We start from the raw sequence: 20,302 nt of genomic DNA on the forward strand, positions 1-20,302 counted from the left end.
GGCATTATAGCCTACAATCTTGTCTGACTGACACACACCATTTACGAGTCTGTGAACTCCCCCTGAATCATATAACGGCAATGTTTAAGTAAACAGAGTAATGAGGTATTTGCACGCTGTTATCACTCTTGTAATCAATGTGAGCCAAGCATTTGTTTTATAATGGGCGCTGGCAAAAATACCTTGTTGATAATAACCTAAAGGGCGCTCGTCTTTGGCGGGCCTATTATAATGCTATGTATCATCCTCGTTATATGAATGGGTAACCTATTGCTACTGAGGTGTACAATTTGGCTTATAGGCTATCATTATTGTGGTATATACTAACCACACGGATTTCACTAAGGTGAAATCCATGTAATTTGTATATTGGAATCACATGTGTTTGTGCCACTTATATTGAGAACCCCTTGTAGGCTAAGTATAAAAACAGAAATTACAATTAGGAATTTATGACAATGAGAAGAATGACAAGATGAACTATTAGACACTCACGTTTTAGCAGGCATAATGCGTTTTAGCAGGCATAGTCAAAATAGTGTCACAGTGGAGGTGTCAGTATTGTGACGAATACTGTGGTACTCTATTGTTGAGCCATTACAATCAAAAGGCATATCACATGTGCAGCATTTGGTCATAGAAAATTGCAAAACAAAATCAAAATGAAGTCAACAAATGTATCTTTATTAAGGTACAACAGACAAGGTAGAGATTTGTTACTCTATTACTACGAGAGTGATACAATGTAACATGTGCGTGAGGCGGGCTGTATAAGACCTACAGTTATTACTCGTCTTTGTGTAGTAAAGGACAAAAGCAGGTGCAAGAAGAACGCGTGGGGGCGGGCTTTACTGCGTTAGGAAAAAAATGGTCATCAAGAATCATTGCCCATAGGCCAGTCATCTAAAATGGGCGTGATCAGGTTCGGCGAGTATATAAACTCTCCCGGAACACTTTCAATATAGAGGCAACTCAAGGAACTATTTCGAAAGCGCAAAAACTATTTCAAGCAGTAGCCTATTCGGAAACGCAGTGAACTTGGCAACAAGAAGTTCAAGTTCTGAATCAGGAAAGAAAAAACGTAAAATTGAGAAGCAAGCGAGAACAGACCCCTGTTGCATATTTGAAAACATCTCGAGTCGAGCAGCTAATAGCCTTTTGATGCTGGTCATATCAATAGTTGGTTAACCAACTAGGCTACCTTTTAGTTAACTGTTCACTAGTCTTTAGCCTAGCTCTCCTATCGGCTCGGCTTGTCAATGCTTTTGCATCAGTTCGGGAACGGAGGCCTGGAAGTGATGCATTCTACAGCAATTCAAAAAGACACTACTTTTACCAAAATTTTCGTGGGCGGTTTGCCCTACCACACTAACGATGCTTCCTTGAGAAAGTATTTTGAGGCCTTCGGAGACATCGACGAGGCGGTGGTGATAACGGACAGACAAACGGGGAAATCCAGAGGATATGGCTTTGTAAGTAACATTGACACTTGTCGGTTATGCGTTTATCCTGCAGCTTGATCAGTGGCAGCACGTGCGTCTTTACGGCGACACGGTAAAACCGAGTTGCCTATAAAATGTTAATGGTTGGTCTATTTGTTTTCTATGTATTTGTCATTGGGCAAATGCTCACCACGTTTCCTTCCGCCACCAAGTTATTGTTCCATGGAACTGTCTGTGCTACTTGCCTAGAGGAAAACCGTAATTACATGAGGCTGCGCCAAGTACCTGTATAAAAGCACAAAGCAGCAGTTTTTAAAATCTCAATATCAAATAATTTCTTGGTAATGATTAAGGACCTGACTGATTGTTTTTCAATTAAAATGGTCCAAAATACTATATATTTCTTTCTTGGCATGCATTTTCGCAAGCAATAATTTAGCTAGGACTGCCTGTGAGTGGTCTGAGTGGGGAGGGGAAACTGAACTGCTTGCTAGCTGTTGGTGGAGTTCACTTGAAGACCAATTGAATGGTCTATAATGGGCAAACGCTGCCCACCAGGGGCACTGCCATGCAAAACGATCTTGACCAGGGCTGCTTTCAGTACATGTTTATATTCTGGAACATTTACTGTATGAGCAATTCCCATTTTAAAGCTGCAATATGTAACTTTTTGGGCGACCTGACCAAATTCACAAATGTGAGTTATAGATATTTCATTCTCATTTTTGTACATTTGCTGAAAATACACTTTTTTGTTTATGGTATAGTTATTTCATCGCGGCAATGATTCTCTGCACTATACTGGCTTGTTTTGTCACATAAACTGAAACTTCAAATTTCAGAAAATGGCGGCGCAATTTAAACGTAGGTCACTTTAAAAAAAAATGTTTTATACTTAACTCATTGCATCAAGCAACACCTCGCCATTACACTAAAAGGGCATCATTTTAATTTCACATTCTTATTCCAACCTCAGTGTGGAAATGTAACTCTGAAAAATCACGTTTTTGACTGCACTGGACCTTGAAGTACAAATGGATATCCCCAGCCGAATACAATGCTGTCGCCAAAGTTGCATCTCTTGCATATTGCGGTCATTCAAACGCATGTCACAATAATTCCTTGCCCAAATGTACGGCTTAAACGCGCAAATGCAGAGAATCGTTTTTTGCCTTGCTGTTATCACAGCTGTAATCAGGATGAGAGATCACACGAGAGAAGATTATATATATCTAAAGTCCCTCTGCTTATCCATTAAAACGAACACACCACATGCCTTTCCTTTTTTTCACAAACCTCCCGGCACTGGCCCGTGAAGGACTTAGCTCTTATCGTTTATGAGCTCTGCAAGGGCACACACCGAAGTGAGAGCTGCTGTCCTTGCTTGCTTTATATGGGGATTTTGGAGCGGTGTGGACATAGGCCCTCCCATTTGTAAACAACTGAAGCACTCAGGCCTTACATGTGGTGTTTATAGAATCATAACTGCGGTTATGAGTTAGAAAGTGGGAGTTCTTTTCTCTCCCAAGATGGAGATGGAAGTTATGTGCGCTTCCCTTTCCTGTGTCAGCTTAACCAATCACCACAGGTGGGTTTTTGATTGCCATAGATGGTTCCATTAATCCTTTTATAAAACCAAATCTTCAGCTACTAAGATTGACATTATTCAGCCCAAATTCAGATTGTCTGCCAGCTTCCGTAATGACCCTCTGGTAATCAGCCAGTGTGAGCAGAAACCGTAACAAAGACATTTACATTTAAGTCATTTAGCAGACGCTCTTATCCAGAGCGACTTACAAATTGGAGAATCTGTATGAGGCAGGCAAAAAGAAACTCATTTTCCTCATGGTTACACAGAACATAAATGGCAGAAATGCTAATATTTACCAGAAACTTGGAGACTCATCAGCATTAACAGAGGCCGAAGATGGAATGGGAAACTGGTGTGTCGTTTACGCCTCAGCCAGTTGAACTGTCAAGAAAATGTCACTTTGTTTACACATCAGCGGTGACCAAAAAACAGTGGAGCTCTGTCATTAATGGCTGCTACTGCTGCCAAATGTGTCTGGTGTTTCAGGTCTGACTGGCTCGGGCATATGAGGGTGCTCGAGGTTGGGAAATAGGTGTTCCTCACCTTGCATGCAGCGGAGGGCAAAAAACCCTCCGGCTTTATCCCAGTAACCGACAGGGCCAACTTGATCATCCTGTTGTTCACTGCTTGAGTAGCAGGAGGACTTTTAAACACACTCCAATGGTGGATTAGTAGACCCTCTCCAATAGTTTCAGTGTCAACACAGCCTCTCTGCTCATGTGTGTTAATAACACGTCATGGAGTGGGCTCAACCTCTCGTCTAGTCTAAAGAGGTATGCTTTCTTCAACAGACTAGAATAGATCTACACCGTAGATATGTAATCATCTGAGACAACTTGAATTGGCAGAAGGTGATGCTGTCTAATGCCTTGGAAGGAGAGTGAGGGGTGGAGCTAACAATCTCCCTTATGCTCTATTGCCTAATTGGATAAGCCCTTGTTATTCATCATTACTGAGACATATTTCAGCTGACTTCTTTGACTGTGCTGCTGACAAGTGGGTGGGTGGCTGATCAAGTCTTCTGGGTTGTGTTTAACTGATAATCACTGCTTTGTTTGCAATTTCCTCTTCTATTCAGAAAGGGGTATTTTTACAGTGGATGCTGGACAGGGGGATTTCTGTGATGACAGACCAGCAGGCGTTGTTTCTTTTAGTTCTGCTTGGCGGATCAGGGTGGCCCTGTCCTTGACTGACCTTTTCATAGCTTCGCTGCCACGATTCGCAATGAATAGATTTCTACCAGCTAAAGGGAGGAACTGGTGTCTTTTCAGTTTTGCTAATATTGTCAACGTCTGTGATTACATGTCAGGTGACGATGACAGATCGGGGATCAGCAGAGCGGGCCTGTAAAGACCCCAACCCCATCATCGACGGGCGCAAGTCCAACGTGAACCTGGCCTACATTGGCGCCAAGCCCCGCAATATGCAACTAGGTGAGCCGACCAGGGGTGAGAACAACCGCCGGACGCATCAACACCACAACTACACTTGTCACGTACACACACACACACCGTATCGGAATGTTTAGACAAATATATGTTGGTAAATGGTCATTCAGAAATCTCATGTCATACAGAAATGTACAAACCATTTTAATTACATCTGGATTGACTCTTACGCTTGTGTAATAGGGGACTGGGTTAATATATAACAAAAACGCAATGTAATTTGCCATCTCTGCATGTTTTGTTTATTATTGGTAGGTTGCTTGAGTTACCCCAGAGTTTAGTGAATTTTGCTCCGGCTCTGCCTCTCCTCTGCATTGTTCTCTGGCCCTCTTCTGTAAATGCAAATGTATCTGAAGGGAAGTTTCCTGTCTTCCAGGCATATCCATCGGAGTGCAACCTATTCACCCAGCACTCATCCAGAGGCAGTATGGGTAAGTGAGTGGGCAGTATACCACAGTATTTTCTGAATGACACAGATTAAACCCATATGTGCATAATGTATGTATGCTTTAGACTTTTGCCAATTGTTAACCTTTTTGTTTTCAAATGGTCGTAGCATGGTACATTCCATGGGGACATGTGACGCTCATCCCTTCTTTTAGACCCTCCAGTATCTATCTGGTTGAGTGGGCTCTCACTGAGCAAGGCTCCGGGGCAGAGTGTTTGTCTGTGTTGTAGAAACAGTCTGGAGGGAGGCCAGTCTGTGACTGGTGTCCAGGACAAGTGTTCCGCTGGGCTTTTAATGGCCATGCCACTGACATGGGATTGACACCACTCGCCCCCTGCTGTTGCAGTGCCCCCCCCCCCCCCCCCCCTCAAGTCCTAGCTTTGAAGCCAGAGGTCTAAGCCCTTACATGTTATAAGATCGTGTCAATTGACTTTGGGTGCTTAGAATCCCCCCCCCTATGTCCATAACGGGCTGGGCGGAGCCCCTCAGGATCTGAAACGTGCTCTGTGGTCATGTGTCTGACAGGTGTTGGCTCTTATTGGAGCTTTTACACTACCTAATCCCCCGTGACTGACTGCAGCCCCAGAGGGAGAGAGGGCACCTGTCTGTTGAGCTCGGAGATCTCTCTATGGGCTTGTGACAGACACAGGCTGCTCTAAGATGGAGCGCACACAAGTGTTCTTTCAGCCTTTCTCCCGCACCAGACCCTTAAACGGCATGTTATGAAGTGGTATGGTTGGGAGGGATTGAGCATGTGTGTGGACCAGACTGGACCGTAGCATAGTGCTCCTCTTCCACTCCCCCTTCATTTTACCCTATAGTATTTTTCCCTCTTGTCCTCCCCTCCCAGAAGGAGAAGAAACGAGACGAGAAAGACAAAGCCCTAACACTGTTTTCTGCTGGGTGTCGGGGAGGATGATTGGACTGAGACACTGAAAATTGACACCCCTGTGAGACTGGGGGTGGGAATAATGGGGGGAAGATTAGGTAAGGGGTTTAAATTGGGGGGTTGCGACAGCTCTGTCTCTGAAGAGGCATTGTGCTTAATGATGCTGTACTTTCACCAGGCGCCACACCTCCTACAGGTGTTACCCACAATGTTTTTTTGCATTACATTTTTATGATCGCTTTTCTGTATAATTTTGTTTTACTTCCAGGCCAGAATTTGCGATGCCAGGACCTTTTTTTGCATGTAGCCTTAAGTTTGAATGCAGTAGGGCCGTCCCCGGCCCCCAAAAAGTTAAACGATCTTGGTCGACCAAGAGTAGTCTATTCTTTGGACCAATCGACTGGCCTAAATTTTTCCATATAGACACCCTATGCGTTTTAATAAAATCGACTACTGTATATGTCGGTTATTACACTGTATATGTCAGCTGCCATTACACTCCCAAAGTTGCTGGTAATAGGCTACACTGGGGGTTGGCAACCTTTCTTTCCATTTGGAGTGCCAATTTATCTTAACATTTCTACTGATCTGCGTGCCAATTATGATTTTCAAATGCATCTAAATTATACAAATCTCTGTTAAAAAAATATAAAAAATATCGCTTACGTAAAGCCAACAAATAAAAACATTGCCGCCTGCAGGTTGAAAATAACTTGATACAAATAAATCACCTTGGCCACACAGACTGTCTGCTAGGAACTTGAAATGTTGTATCAACTTGGTCCAGCAGAATGCTTGATCTAACAAACTTGCAGCATTGTATAAAACATTCTGGACCCTCATTTTCCTGTGAAAGTGAGCTCTGGACAGACACCGCTATAGGCTATTTGCGCAAGGGATAAGAAGTAATCAGGCAGACCTATTTTATGTTTCCAGTGGATCAGAGCATGAGATTGTTTTCCCTTTCACGCCGAGTGGTTATCGAAAGGGAGAGAGCTGGAAAGATTTTTCAAATGGGCTTCATTGAGGAACTATTGTCATTCTCAATGGATGTAAAAACAGACTTGCTGTTTTTTGTGAAGAGAAAGTTACTTTAAGAAGCTCCACAGCTCATTAGTGGTGGTGAGTGATCAGAAATACTATCAGATCCCCAAATGGGCACATTTTATAAGCCTACATTTGCGCGCAGGCCAGGTAGTTTATGCCTTCCATGCGTAATCAGGTGCACGTCCTTACTCAACATTGACAGGAGCACTCCAAACACAACATAATGAATAAATTGACAACTCATAAATGGAATGAAATAAACAAACTTTTTTTTCACACAGGTGTTGTCTAAGTTGTGCACATTTTGAAGTGGCATTTTATTTTCCCCAGCACAAGGTGCACCTGTGTAATGATCATGCTGTTCTAATCAGCTTCTTGATATGCCACACCTGTCGGTGGATAGATTATCTTGGCAAAGGAGAAATGCTCACTAACATGAATGTAAACGCATTTGAGCGAAATAATAAGCTTTTTATGCATATGGAAAATGTCTTATTTCAGCTTAAGAAACATGGGACCAAACACTTTACATTTTGCATTTATATTTTTGTTCAGTGTATATTGAATCCATTAACAGAAATTACTGTAACCACACAAACATTGTAGATGAGAAATTATTAGAATTAACTATAAGTTTGCTACTGGTGTGCCGTCTCCAATTGATTAGTCCACTGAGACTGGCGTCAATCAAGATGCAATATAAAGGGGCCTCCCGAGTGGCGCAGTGGTCTAAGGCACTGCATCGCAGTGTTGCAGCATCACCACAGCCTGGGGTTGGATCATTACCGGATGTAGCCGGGAGTCCCGTTGGCCCAGCGTCATCCGGGTTAGTGGAGGGTTTGGCCGGGAGGGGGGGCTTTACTTGGCTCATTGTGCTCTAGCAACTCCCTGTGGCGTGCCGAGTGCCTGCAGGCTGATTTCGGTCGTCAGTTGCGCTGCGTTTCGTCCAACACATTGGTGATTCTGGATTAAGTGAGCGGGTGTTTCGGCGAATGCCTGACTCTACCTTCGCCTCTTCCGAGCCCGTTGGGGAGTTGCAGCGACGAGACGAGGGTAAAAATTTGTTTTGATATCGACTGACAAGCTATTGACCAAACAATTGACCAGTCGACTAAATGGGGTCAGCCCTAGCATGTAGGTCAGAACTACGTATTGGCAGTGGATTTATTTGCCATGAAAGCCCAAATGTAACGGATTTATCCTAGCTAGCAACATTTAGCATGAATTGATGAAGCCCTTCGATTTGTTCACCGCGACGAAAACATTGAGGGCTAGGTCAGGAAGTCCATCTGCTTGGTGCGGCAGTCCCTTCGCCCTGCCAGCCCCCCCCCCCCCTGTCACAAAACCAACTGACCCCGATCCCTCCATTCCCAAGACCCCCACAGGCCTTGTGATGTCAGATGGCCCAGGGAGCTCTGCTTCCCTGTTTCATCTTCTCCTTTTCTGCATCTTCTCTCACTCTGTTTCTCTGCATTCACATCTCATCCTCTCAGTATAGTAATTTCTATGAACTTTTCTATCAAAATGATTGAAGCATTTACCATTTTGTTGTACTTCCTACTAATGTACATCAGAAAGGTCATCTTGATCTAGCTCGAGGTCTGTGGCCACAGAAAGGAGAGGCTCATCTCTGTGTGTGAATGTGCGTATGCCCGACAGGCTTCATGTATAGTCAACTGTCTGTCTGTGTGGGTGTCTGAATGGTTCTTTGTGAGTAGCTGACCGTTCTGTACCATTAGAGGGGAGAACAGTGTATCAGCATGCTCTGTTCCCTCTGCCATGGGCTCCTGGTTGGGTCATATTATCTCTGTCTATAGTGTTCATGTTTTTATTTTTGTGTGGATTTTTGTTGGTCTATACCACTCAGCAGACCTATTGTCCTGACTATTAAATGCCTACCTACACAGAGAAAGACTTGCTATGTGTGTGAACCCAGGCAACACTGGTCTCGACTTCTGTATCATATCGGCATGTCTTCAGACGTTGCAAAACCGCTTAGCCGCTAGCTTCATTCATCACCCTGAAGAATGGAACAATCCCAATAGTATCAATGAGGATCCAGATAATGAATACATGTTGTTAACCTCCACTATCCTCCCCAACCCCCTTATGGTTGCTCTGTGCTCCCAGCTGAACAGTGTGCCGGAAGGGGAGTGAAGATACCCGAGGTACAGGCTTCGTTCGGCCTTGTTTGGAGGCTCCCAGGAGGAGGGTAGCAGGCAGTTGTGACTGTTCCCGCCCCTCTCTAAGGTGCCAACGATGGCTTGAGAGTGCAGTGTGTTGTGATGGTTTGGAGTGCCTTTATTTTTCCCTGTGTGTGTGTGTGTGATATGACATGAAAAGGTTATGCTGATTAGAGTGCCTATTCCCTATTATGGCATGGTTTGCAGTGGTGACTTTGGTTGCTGTTTTAAAGTTTCAGTGTGGGGCTGAAGGGTTTGGGGGTGTGGCTGGGAGAGTGTGTAAGGCAGGGTGCTATTGGATGTTGTGAGTATGTCTTGTCACTCCTGCACGCTTCCCCTTTGCTGTGTTTGAGTTGATGGCTGTCTTCCATTGCTTCATTCCCACGTCTTCTCTCATGACCACTGACCTGAAAGGACGCGGGTGAACACAACATGGTGGTAACTCATCCAGTGGCCATGACGTTAAGAGGCAAGGAAAGGAAGCCGTTGGTGTATTGAAACTCAGCTGAGAAGTGTTGTGTTGTGTGCTGTGACTGTACCATCTTGTCTTTACCTTTCACTCTGACCGTACTGCAGTCTCCTACCAGACACTCTGTGTGAAGACCGTTCCCCATTTTACTCTCCTCTGAGCTCTGCTTTTGGCTTGTGTGCTTTTGCAGTGAGCGAGTTCCTCGGTTTCCCTCGAGCTGCAGTATCAAGGAGGGGGGGGGCGCAACCCCAGAGGAACAGACCCTAGAGGCACTTTGAGGCCCGGTTAAAAATATCGCCCCAACTCAGTCTGTCTCCCCATGAATGATGTGCTGCTAGACTGAGACTGGAGGAGAATGAGCTGTCTAAACACAAATCCTCATTCAGGGAGGGAGAGCTTTGAGTACATGAGACCCAACTGGCTAATAGACTGCCTTGATAAGTACTCCCCATCTTTCAACCATTGATGCCCAATGTAGCTTGCACTCAAAAACAGGAACCACAACTCTATCAAACTTCCCCTTTGTGAGCAAGTGTGTGTGTGTGTGCGCAGACATTGGTTGGAGTGTGCTCAGTGAGTGAAGAGCAGCAGCTGTTAAAACACTAGCTGGTGTCTGGGCTTGAAAACCTGCCAGTAACGGCTGTCTCTCTTCTCCCCACTACCACACCCTTTCTCTCTCGGGGGGCTTACCGAACAGGTTTTGTAGGTTTTTTTTAAGTGACGAGGGATGTTGATTTCTTCTCTTTACCTCGCTCTCTTTGCACATTAGTAGTGGGTGGTGTTGCATCTGGTTAGTTTCCCCACCACTGGATGTACTGGGCTCAGCACAACTCTACTGTATTGAAGACCTGCTGGAGAATGTAAATGACAGCATCCAGGCCTATACTTTCTTTGCTCCTGTCCTTCATTGTATGTTCAAGTGTGTAACTAGTGTCCTGTTGTCTGTGTTCTCCAGGTTGGCCCAGCAGTATGTGTATCCCCAAGCCTTCATCCAGCCCAGCCTGGTTCTCCCCTCTCAGGTGTCCTCCTCCGCCCCCTACCTGGACTACAGTGCTGCCTATGCCCAGTACGCCCAGGCAGCCTTTGAGCAGTACCCCTACGCTGCCTCCCCAGGGTTCCTGGGCTACGGCTACACCCCCAGCCCTGCCACCGCCCCCTCCCAGGCCCCTGCTTCTGTTCATCAGACTCTCCCCACAGGGGCAGGCCCCAACTTCTTACAGTATGCCCCCCAGCAGCATGTTCAGCCAGACCGCATGCAGTGAGGAGAGGCAGGATGCAGGGAGTCCTGTAGGCCGCATGGGGAGTCACCCTGTGCTGCCCCTGCCAGGGCTTCCAGGGAAGGGCTGGAGAAAGCGGGACTATTGCACTATATAAAATGAGCCCTCCCCTGAGTTTGGGGTGGGGGGGTTGGGCTAGAATAAAATGCATGGTTGCTTCAGAGGGCTTCCAGAAACAGACACTTCATTTTTATTATTGGTCTTTATTGTATTAATACTAGTATCCTTTATCAATGTAATTATTAATTGTTGTTTTGTTTCAATCAGTGGAAACCTTCAATGTCCATGGTACATATCTGTGTTTTGGAGAGAGCTGAGGGGGGTGGTGGGCTTACTTGGACATTTGCCCCCTCCCCCCTCTTTACCAGGGCATGGGGTTGGCGACGGCACTGCTGCTTGGGTACACTGGGAATTGGAACAGAGGTGGGAGGCATGACGCCAACTGTTTCCATCCACACCAGAGCAGACGAGGATTCTGCCCTCTCATACCCCCAGTGTTATTGCTCCAACACCATGGGGGGCATGACTCTGTCTTTCAGAGGTCATCACTAAATGGAGAACGAAGAGATCCTGGGATCCCCTTATTTGAGTCGATCAATCGTTAGACATCAGGGCGACATTTATTTTCATGAAAGATGCCTTAATAAAACTCCTGTTTTTAAAAACACTCCTCCTTTAACCCCTTCCTTCACTCACAGAGCCACAGGGTAGTTTTCACATGGCCTGACTTCATATTTATACCAGACACTTGTAGTCTATTGACTCACTTTGTCTTGATTGTTGTAGATAAGCATATGCAGGAAGTGGGAGGAGGGGTCAAAGAGCATTGGGTATTTTATGTAAGGCAGCTGATGTAACCAGTGCCTGCGTATTTTGTCGAACTGTTCATCTAGGATTGTCAAATTTTGATCTCAGAAAGGACATGTACAGTATTTGTAAGTGTTTCATTATCAAGTACATTTACAATATTTATGTTTTGAGGTATTTATAGGAAATTCTGTAGCTTTTTTGTAACTTGGTCTTGTTGCACTGAAGTCCTACAACTTGGTAAGTGTATGTGCAGATCCACAATTTGTCTTATTCATTTGATGATGGCCATATTTGTATTTTCCATGTTCCCTCTGAACCAATGGATTTGCCTGTATGCACAATGCTAGATGCTCTTTTGTAGCCCCAGTTTCACTGCTGCTGGCTGGGATCAGACACTCTGTAGACTGTTTCAGCAAAATGTCATTTCCAGTCCATTCAAAGAAGCCGAACCAAAAAAATCTTGGAAAAATAAAGAATTTGTATTTAAAAAGGGTCTTGACTTGTTTCCTTATTAAATATTTTAACAATCTAACTTGATACCCACAACTCTATGAAGAGCAGATAACATTTCAAACTCTTGTCATTTTTGCCTTAAATGTATGAAGAAATGTTTTAAAAAACACTCGAGAATGGACTCTATTAGATATTACTAAGGTTGACTAGAGCTACAAACTAGCTCCTGTTGGGGTGAGAGGGTTCAGTTGCTAGTGTGTGTGACAGTCGTTATCACAGTGCTGTGTGTTCTGTCTGCTTTGTGGTTGGGGGTAAGGACTCTGGGAGCAGAAGACCGTACTTTATCAGCCCACAACACTACCACCTGCCAGGGCAACTGGGTGTTGCTGAGGACATGACAAGCTTGGAACTGTAGAGCCAGAAGGGGAGGAGTTTATTAGTACCGTAAGTGGTTAAAAGCACAGTCACCCTGGTTACCGTGCTTATTTTAGTGCATCGTAACCATGTGAGTTGTCAACTGTCAAATATAAACGGTTTACCTGGTTGGTTCCCTCTATCTGCGCTTAAGTCCTTTGTTTAACAATTTGAGCTGTTTTTACCAGACCACACATCAGAGATGCTGGCGGAGTCTTGTAAAACGGCTTGGAACATGTCAAGTACAAGGTTGTGAAGCCTCACTGACTGACAGGACTCCGTACAAAGGTCTAGTGGAGGAAGAAGGACCATGTGTGTATATTTAAAGAACGCAGAGGGATACCAGATGGCTTTGTTGCAGTATTCTGGACATTTTCAGGGAACCATACAGCATGTTTAAATAAGCAATGTGCAGTAATGGAACACATGTCTCAGGGGTTACAGTTACATTGTTGAATCATGTCATAGGTGTTTATGGCAAGTGTGTGGTGACAGACTGGGTGTCCTCTGGTCTATGTGACGTCACTGTGTTAAAGTAGGAGAGTGCTGAGTTCAAGTGCTGTGAATGTATGGTCGCCTCATTACTTTCCCTACTCTCACCGATGCTCCTCCCAATCGTCTGGCTTCCCTCACATTCTCACAGTCCTCAGTTTCTCCTTGTAGCCCTTTCCCCTGCATGCTCTCTGTTTCTATTCTCACTTTCTTTTCTCACTCTCCCTCTTTCCTACTGCCTCTGTTTCTCCTCACGCTTCGTTCTTTTCTCACTCTCCCTCTCTCTTTCTTACTGCACCTGTTTCTCCTCACGCTTCGTTGTTCTGATCTCACTCTCCCTCTCTCTTTCCTTCTGCCTCTGTTTCTCCTCACGCTTTGTTATTTTCTCACTCTCCCTCTCTCTTTCCTACTGCCTCTGTTTCTCCTCCTCACGCTTCATTCTTATCTCACTCTCCCTCTCTCTTTCCTACTGCCTCTGTTTCTCCTCACGCTTCGTTGTTCTTATCTCACTCTCCCTCTCTCTTTCCTTCTGCCTCTGTTTCTCCTCACGCTTTGTTATTTTCTCACTCTCCCTCTCTCTTTCCTACTGCCTGTTTCTCCTCCTCACGCTTCGTTCTTATCTCACTCTCCCTCTCTCTTTCTTACTGCACCTGTTTCTCCTCCTCACGCTTCGTTGTTCTGATCTCACTCTCCCTCTCTCTTTCCTACTGCCTCTGTTTCTCCTCCTCACGCTTCATTCTTATCTCACTCTCCCTCTCTCTTTCCTACTGCCTCTGTTTCTCCTCACGCTTCGTTGTTCTTATCTCACTCTCCCTCTCTCTTTCCTACTGCCTCTGTTTCTCCTCACGCTTTGTTATTTTCTCACTCTCCCTCTCTCTTTCCTACTGCCTCTGTTTCTCCTCCTCACGCTTCGTTCTTATCTCTCTCCCTCTCTCTTTCCTACTGCCTCTGTTTCTCCTCCTCACGCTTCATTCTTATCTCACTCTCCCTCTCTCTTTCCTACTGCCTCTGTTTCTCCTCCTCACGCTTCATTCTTATCTCACTCTCCCTCTCTCTTTCCTACTGCCTCTGTTTCTCCTCCTCACGCTTCGTTCTTATCTCACTCTCCCTCCCTCTTTCCTACTGCCTCTGTTTCTCCTCACGCTTCGTTCATTTCTCACTCTCCCTCTCTCTTTCCTACTGCCCCTGTTTCTCCTCCTCACGCTTCGTTGTTCTTATCTCACTCTCCCTGTCATTCTAACCCCTCTCTCACCTTCCCACTGTCTCACTGAATCATGAGCGGGGAGAAACAGTAGAGTGTCAGGTGGATGAACGAGGTCATACACAGGCCCATTGGAGCATGTTTTGCAGAGTCACCATAAGGCATCACACGCACATTCTACAGTGCAGTTCACTCAAATCTAACTCCACACATGCTCTACTCTGAGTCATGTTCCCTTCTGATGTCAATGGATTCCTCAGAACTCATATAACTCGGTCCTGTCTTATCAGCCCCCAGCTACCTTCAGAATGAAATGACTTTTTTCTACTCGGTTACCCCCAACTCCCATCCTTCTTGATTTCACTATGTGTTGATCTTTCACTTTGAAGTGGATTTCCACACCATCCCTCAGACACATTTTATAACTCTCCGTGATGCCTCTTGCAATTACTCGTTTTTATAATTGTAAAATATTTGTGTAATGTTTTTCAATATCAATCGACAACTATTATTGAACTTTTTTTAAATGGAAAATGGTATGAGGTAATGCCTGTCATGGTCACCTCATCTAGTGATATTCAAAAAGCCACATAGATTGGATTGAAGGAAACCCCTTTGCAAAACACCAACAGCAAAAGGTGAATGTTCTGGTATATCCTATTGCGTACTATAACTGGAATGTTGTGTACTGTTGCAATACTGAACTAACCCATCTACTCAAAGTCTGTATTCTGTTTCCTCTGTAAACACACCGCCCCCTATATCCAGCTACTCTGACCATCTCTCAACTCTGCTGTATTAGTGGTCCTGTGTAACAGTCTGAAGTGGCCCCCTGGGGCCTGGGTAATATCAGCAGCCATTTCAGATAGGGTCAGCTCTATATTTACCCCCCCCCCCCTCTCAAAGTGCCCAGCCCTGACCCATGTCATCTTCCCGCGCCAACCCAGAGAGATTATAAGGACAGGTCTGGAGTGGGGTAGAGTGTTGGGGATATGTATGTGGAACATCGACAGACAGGGCAGAGGGGGGGGCAGACAGGGGTTTATTGTGAAGGCAGGTTTGATGTCCCTGTGAGCAGCCTGCTCTTATGGACATAGTTAGAAAGGAATGGTATGTAGAAAAACCAGGAGGTAGGGAGTAGAGGATAGGTTGCCATGGACAGGGGGCCGTTGAGTGGGAATGGGATGGGTTATTGTGCGTTTCAATAAACAGGCTTGCTCCCTATCAGCTAGGCTAATGGACCTCTGTGTGATTCTCACACTCAGCCATTAAAAGGCGTGGGTGGGTGATGATAATGAAGACATCTACTACTCAGACTATCTATAGCAGGCTGTTACTGTCAGTCATGTGCATTAAAGGATAAATGGAAGTGGAGGTTGGTTAATTGGTATGCGTGTGATTATGTGTGTGTGTGCTTGCAAGGTCATGAGTGTTTTATTCTAGAGCGATGATGCACTTGGACATATTCAGTCTTTTGGTGTTAATAACAGCATGTTGATGCACAGGTTTTGCTCTGGGAGTGTGATTATGTATGAATTTACAGGAAGTGTGAGAGAGTGAAATTAAATGTGTGTGGGTGGGTGGGTGGGTGAGTGGGTGAGTGAGTGTATGTGTGCTCTCATCACCCTTGTGATGGAGTGTTTGTGTTTTGTTCTCTCTCTCTCCCTTCAGATCCCCCATGTTTTCAAGCCTGTAATTTGATCTGAGTTTGTCTCACTGAGTTTAAGCCTGGGGAGGACAGGCAGGAGCAGTGTGTAATCATTGGCTCAGTCTCCAAGAGACAGACATACAGACCAGGCCAGGCGAGGAAGACAAAACCCTCTTATCTCCATATCCTTCCCCCTGTCTACTAATCTGTTCACACCAGCCTATATGTACAGTTCACACGCCCTACACGATGCACATACACACTGTCACACACACTCTTCAGCAATGCACACAAACACAATCCTCAGTAGGATGGACAGTGCACCACACACACTTTCCCCAGCGATGCGTGATTGTGCACAGTCTGCTCACACACAGGACATGGGCCTTGCTGTACATACAGCTGGAAAAAGGGGGTTTCTCTGTGCAGTCACAAGGGCTTTGTGTCAGTATGAGTGGCTAATGTAGCATGGCTAACACATTCCTCTGGGTGAGATCACATACAGGGGCGAGGGGAAAGGTTATAGTGTGAGGAGCGGTGAGAAGAGAAGGGTGAGGTGTTTGTGCGTGTGCTTTTGGTTTGACTATCCTTGTGGGGAAAAGAAGTTCTAACAAAGGATAGTGAAACGACATTTTGCCGATCCCCACAAGAAAAAAATGCTATTTTAGGCTTAGGGGTTAGGTTTAGGATTTGGGTTTGGGGTTAGGTTTAAGGAAAATAGGATTGTGAATGGAAATCAATTTTAGGTCCCCACAAGGATATTAAAATGTGTGTGTCTGTGTGTGTGGTTATGAGGAGGGGTGATAGGTTTACGTAAAGGCATCAGCATAGTTCGGTTCGGCTGAACGAGTGTGCTTCTATACTAACTTAAAAGACCTTCGCTTGAAAACTAGAAAAAAGTTTGTCCATCTTGAGACGCTGTAGCCGTTTCCTCAAAATAGTCTTGAGTTAATCTAAGGTAACTCAAGAAATCTGTCATTCATTTGAACGTTTTTGCCGACGAGATCTTAGTTGCAATTTTTACATCTGACTAAGATGTTTGGTGCAGTATTTCTCAAGTGAAAAAATATATGCACAAACTATTCCGAACTGTTTCAGATGGGAAGCATGCGGACGCCTTAAGGAGGGTGAGGGAGGAAGGGTTAGGGTGAGCAGGGGTGAGAGGAGAGGGTGAGGGAGGAAGGGTTAGGGTGAGCAGGGGTGAGAGGAGAGGGTGAGGGAGGAAGGGTTAGGGTGAGCAGGGGTGAGAGGAGAGAGCGAGGGAGGAAGGGTTAGGGTGAGCAGGGGTGAGAGGGTGAGGGAGGAAGGGTTAGGGTGAGCAGGGGTGAGAGGAGAGAGTGAGGGGGAAGGGTTAGGGTGAGCAGGGGTGAGAGGAGAGAGCGAGGGAGGAAGGGTTAGGGTGAGCAGGGGTGAGAGGAGAGAGCGAGGGAGGAAGGGTTAGGGTGAGCAGGGGTGAGAGGAGAGGGTGAGGGAGGAAGGGTTAGGGTGAGCAGGGGTGAGAGGAGAGAGTGAGGGAGGAAGGGTTAGGGTGAGCAGGGGTGAGAGGAGAGGGTGAGGGAGGAAGGGTTAGGGTGAGCAGGGGTGAGAGGAGAGGGTGAGGGGGAAGGGTTAGAGTGAGCAGGGGTGAGAGGAGAGGGTGAGGGAGGAAGGGTTAGGGTGAGCAGGGGTGAGAGGAGAGGGTGAGGGAGGAAGGGTTAGGGTGAGCAGGGGTGAGAGGAGAGAGTGAGGGAGGAAGGGTTAGGGTGAGCAGGGGTGAGGGGAGGAAGGATTAGGGTGAGAGGAGAGGGTGAGGGAGGAAGGGTTAGGGTGAGCAGGGGTGAGAGGAGAGGGTGAGGGAGGAAGGGTTAGGGTGAGCAGGGGTGAGAGGAGAGAGTGAGGGGGGAAGGGATCCACTCAAGGTGTTATTTTAACTTTTAACAAACTGGAACAAGTGCCTCTGCTCCCTCCTAACCCCCGTTCCCCAACCATTACTCTACCTCTGAGGACCAAACCATACCATGGCCCCAATGTGAGAGGGCACTCGCATGTGCTCTCCGCAGTGGGGTTTCCTTGATTCTATGCCAGATTTCCTTATCTCTGGTCAGCATGCATACACCCAGGGCTTGGCTCCTGCCCTAACCCCCAGCAGTGCCCAAGAGAGAGCTACTGACAGGAGAAGGGAGGAGAGGCTAAGTGGCAGAACCTACAGAGACAGAGAGGCCTGAAAGCCTGATGTGTTCTGAAAGTTGAGCTTCCTCATTCAGTGTATCATTCACAGCAGCAAACAGGGACATGTGTGCCCACACATTCTGCACACTCACATGCATACATGTACTGGTACAGGCACACACCCCAACACATCCACAAACAAAACAAAAAAATACCTATACACTGAGAAATACTAGCTCTGTTCCACACACCGACTCTGACTGGCTCTGCTGTGGAAAGGAATGCAATGGCTGATTATATTATGATGAGTCTGTGTTATCTGCTCTGCATGGATGTTAATTCAGCCTCCCGGAGCCTGCCTTTCTTTGAAGCATTCAAACTGATCTCAGTTCAGACGGCCAGCACAATACTAACATGAGGCGTGTGTGTGTGTGTGTGCGAGCATGTGTTGCACGTGTGTGCGTGTTTGCGTGTGCGGACCTGTGTGAGGCTTTACAGTCACAGGAAGTGTGTGTCAGACTTCACAGTATGTGTTCTCATAAGGTCCTTTGTGTGTGGCCACATACAACAGGAGAGAGCAGGCAACAGGTGTAAGGGGGATGTTAAAAACACAACAACTCTCTCCCTCTGTCTGTCAGCGACTTCTGAACCGAGGCCCTCTTGGTTCATTGTTCTCATATGGAGACAGCTGTATAGATGTTGTTATCTAACACCCTTGGAAGCAGAATGAAGAGTTGTATTTTGTGAGTTGGTATCTATTCGTGATATTGTGTCTTTGTCCGTGTGTGTGTAAATGCATGCATGAATATATGTTTTTGACTATGTATGTGTTTCTTTCAATCTGCTGATAAGTGAGGGGGCACTTGTGTTGTTAATGATGATTGAGATAACGGTGTGACAGAGCAGCTGGATGCTGACAGCGGCACCATGCTACAGCTGGCTGAGGAAAGCAGGGCAGTCAGTTACTGATTAAAAGGGACAGAGACAGACAGGAACAGTCTGGAGATGGGAGGGGGGTCATAGACAAAGACTAGACTCAAATCTTTTTCACCTGTCTTCATGGGCAGACCGGCCATCTGGAATTTTGGGCAAATGCCAGGTGGGCCTGTATAACTTGGTTTTTCTTTTGTGCTAAATTATAATTTTCTGGCTAATAATAGGAGCTTTAAGGAAAAGAAATTGCCAGTGTGGGGGCCTCGAGGAAAAAGATGGGCCGGTATTGGTGGCCTCAAGGGAAAAAAAATTGTCAGGTGTGTTAGGAATGCCAGGGCCGATTTCTGGTCCCAGTCTGACCCTGCCTGTCTTGTGCAACAATCTCTAGAACTCTGTGCTTTAACAGAGATTTTTCCTTAAATTTAGATTAAATCTCAAGAGAATCTACTAGGGGAAAGATAAAGTGAACTCAACTAAGGGAGGGAGAAAGAAACCGATAAGGACAAAGGCTGTCAATGGTATTTTGGTCATAGAAATTAGATTAGGAAGGAATTGTATTGAATAGGACTATAGAATAAAAGATACCTGGGCAGTATTCATTGACAGCAGTTCATCTGAAGGTCAACTCCTAATCTGCCACAGTATCTTCCTCTGTGAAGCCTAACTCCTCACACTCCCTCTCTCCCTGATTTCCTCCCTTGAACCTCTCCTATTTCAGTATGTTCCGCTTAATGTTATTTCCCCTCTCTCGTGTAAAGATGAAAAGTTAAGATGTTGTTTTTTTAAAAGAAAATATATTTTTTAAACAGTACAGAGGCAGTGTGGCAGTGTTCCCAGTCCGAGGGGGAGCGCACAGCTCTGCTCTCTCAGGAGTGAGGAAGATACTCCACACGGATTCACCACAGATCTTTATAAGGACAGAGGGAAAAAATGCATGTAGTCTATATTTAGACAGACTTTACTGGGCCTCTTGTCTATTTTCTCCCCCTCTACTTCTGTTAGGAATCTCAGCAAAGCCATGTGGGCGGGCATGCAGGCCTTTCTCTCCCTAAGAACAGAAGGGAGAGGAGAATAATAATGATCTGGATAATAACAGAGCAGAAAGACAGTGTAAGAGAGAAAGAGGAGGAGAGAGAAAGAGTCACTGTGGGTGTCACTGTGCCTCACATGTTGAGCGCTCTTCAAAGGCTGTCATCTAAATCTCCATCAGTGTTCTGTGTCTGCCAGTGGCCTGGTGGGATCTCGGCAGTCAATACAGGGCACGTATTATCAGCCCCTAATGGGTCCTTCTACTGCCCCCTTGACAGGTGTCTCTGCTCTGTTCCACCTCTTGGATTGTTTAGGCACCCTGGGGTGACTATAATTGTTTCAATTATATGCTAAAATGTGCTTGTGGTTTGTTTTTGTGC

General features: G+C 45.7%; 1 protein-coding gene across 2 annotated transcripts; it reads left to right on the forward strand.

The window, feature by feature from the left end:
* Positions 1-940: 940 nt before the first annotated feature.
* Positions 941-12,096, forward strand: LOC115137916 (RNA-binding protein 38-like). 2 transcript variants are annotated; one of them, XM_029674218.2, is made up of 4 exons: positions 941-1,472; positions 4,343-4,481; positions 4,858-4,912; positions 10,473-12,096. In XM_029674218.2, exons 1-4 carry the CDS (start codon positions 1,260-1,262, stop codon positions 10,777-10,779), a joined length of 714 nt encoding a protein of 237 aa, XP_029530078.1. In that variant the 5' UTR covers positions 941-1,259; the 3' UTR covers positions 10,780-12,096. The 2 variants fall into 2 exon arrangements, with proteins under 2 accessions (XP_029530078.1, XP_029530088.1); XM_029674228.2 differs by having other exon boundaries at positions 4,343-4,466.
* The last annotated feature ends 8,206 nt before the right edge of the window (positions 12,097-20,302 follow it).

This window comes from Oncorhynchus nerka, linkage group LG2, assembly GCF_034236695.1.
Source record: "Oncorhynchus nerka isolate Pitt River linkage group LG2, Oner_Uvic_2.0, whole genome shotgun sequence".
Taxonomy (NCBI): Eukaryota; Metazoa; Chordata; class Actinopteri; order Salmoniformes; family Salmonidae; genus Oncorhynchus; species Oncorhynchus nerka.

Coding starts and splice junctions, on each gene's coding strand:
- LOC115137916 (XM_029674218.2), top strand. CDS start 1,260: ATGCTTTTGCATCAGTTCGGGAACGGAGGCCTGGAAGTGATGCATTCT. Junction 1,473..4,342: donor AATCCAGAGGATATGGCTTT/GTAAGTAACATT, acceptor ATTACATGTCAG/GTGACGATGACAGATCGGGG. Junction 4,913..10,472: donor CTCATCCAGAGGCAGTATGG/GTAAGTGAGTGG, acceptor TGTGTTCTCCAG/GTTGGCCCAGCAGTATGTGT.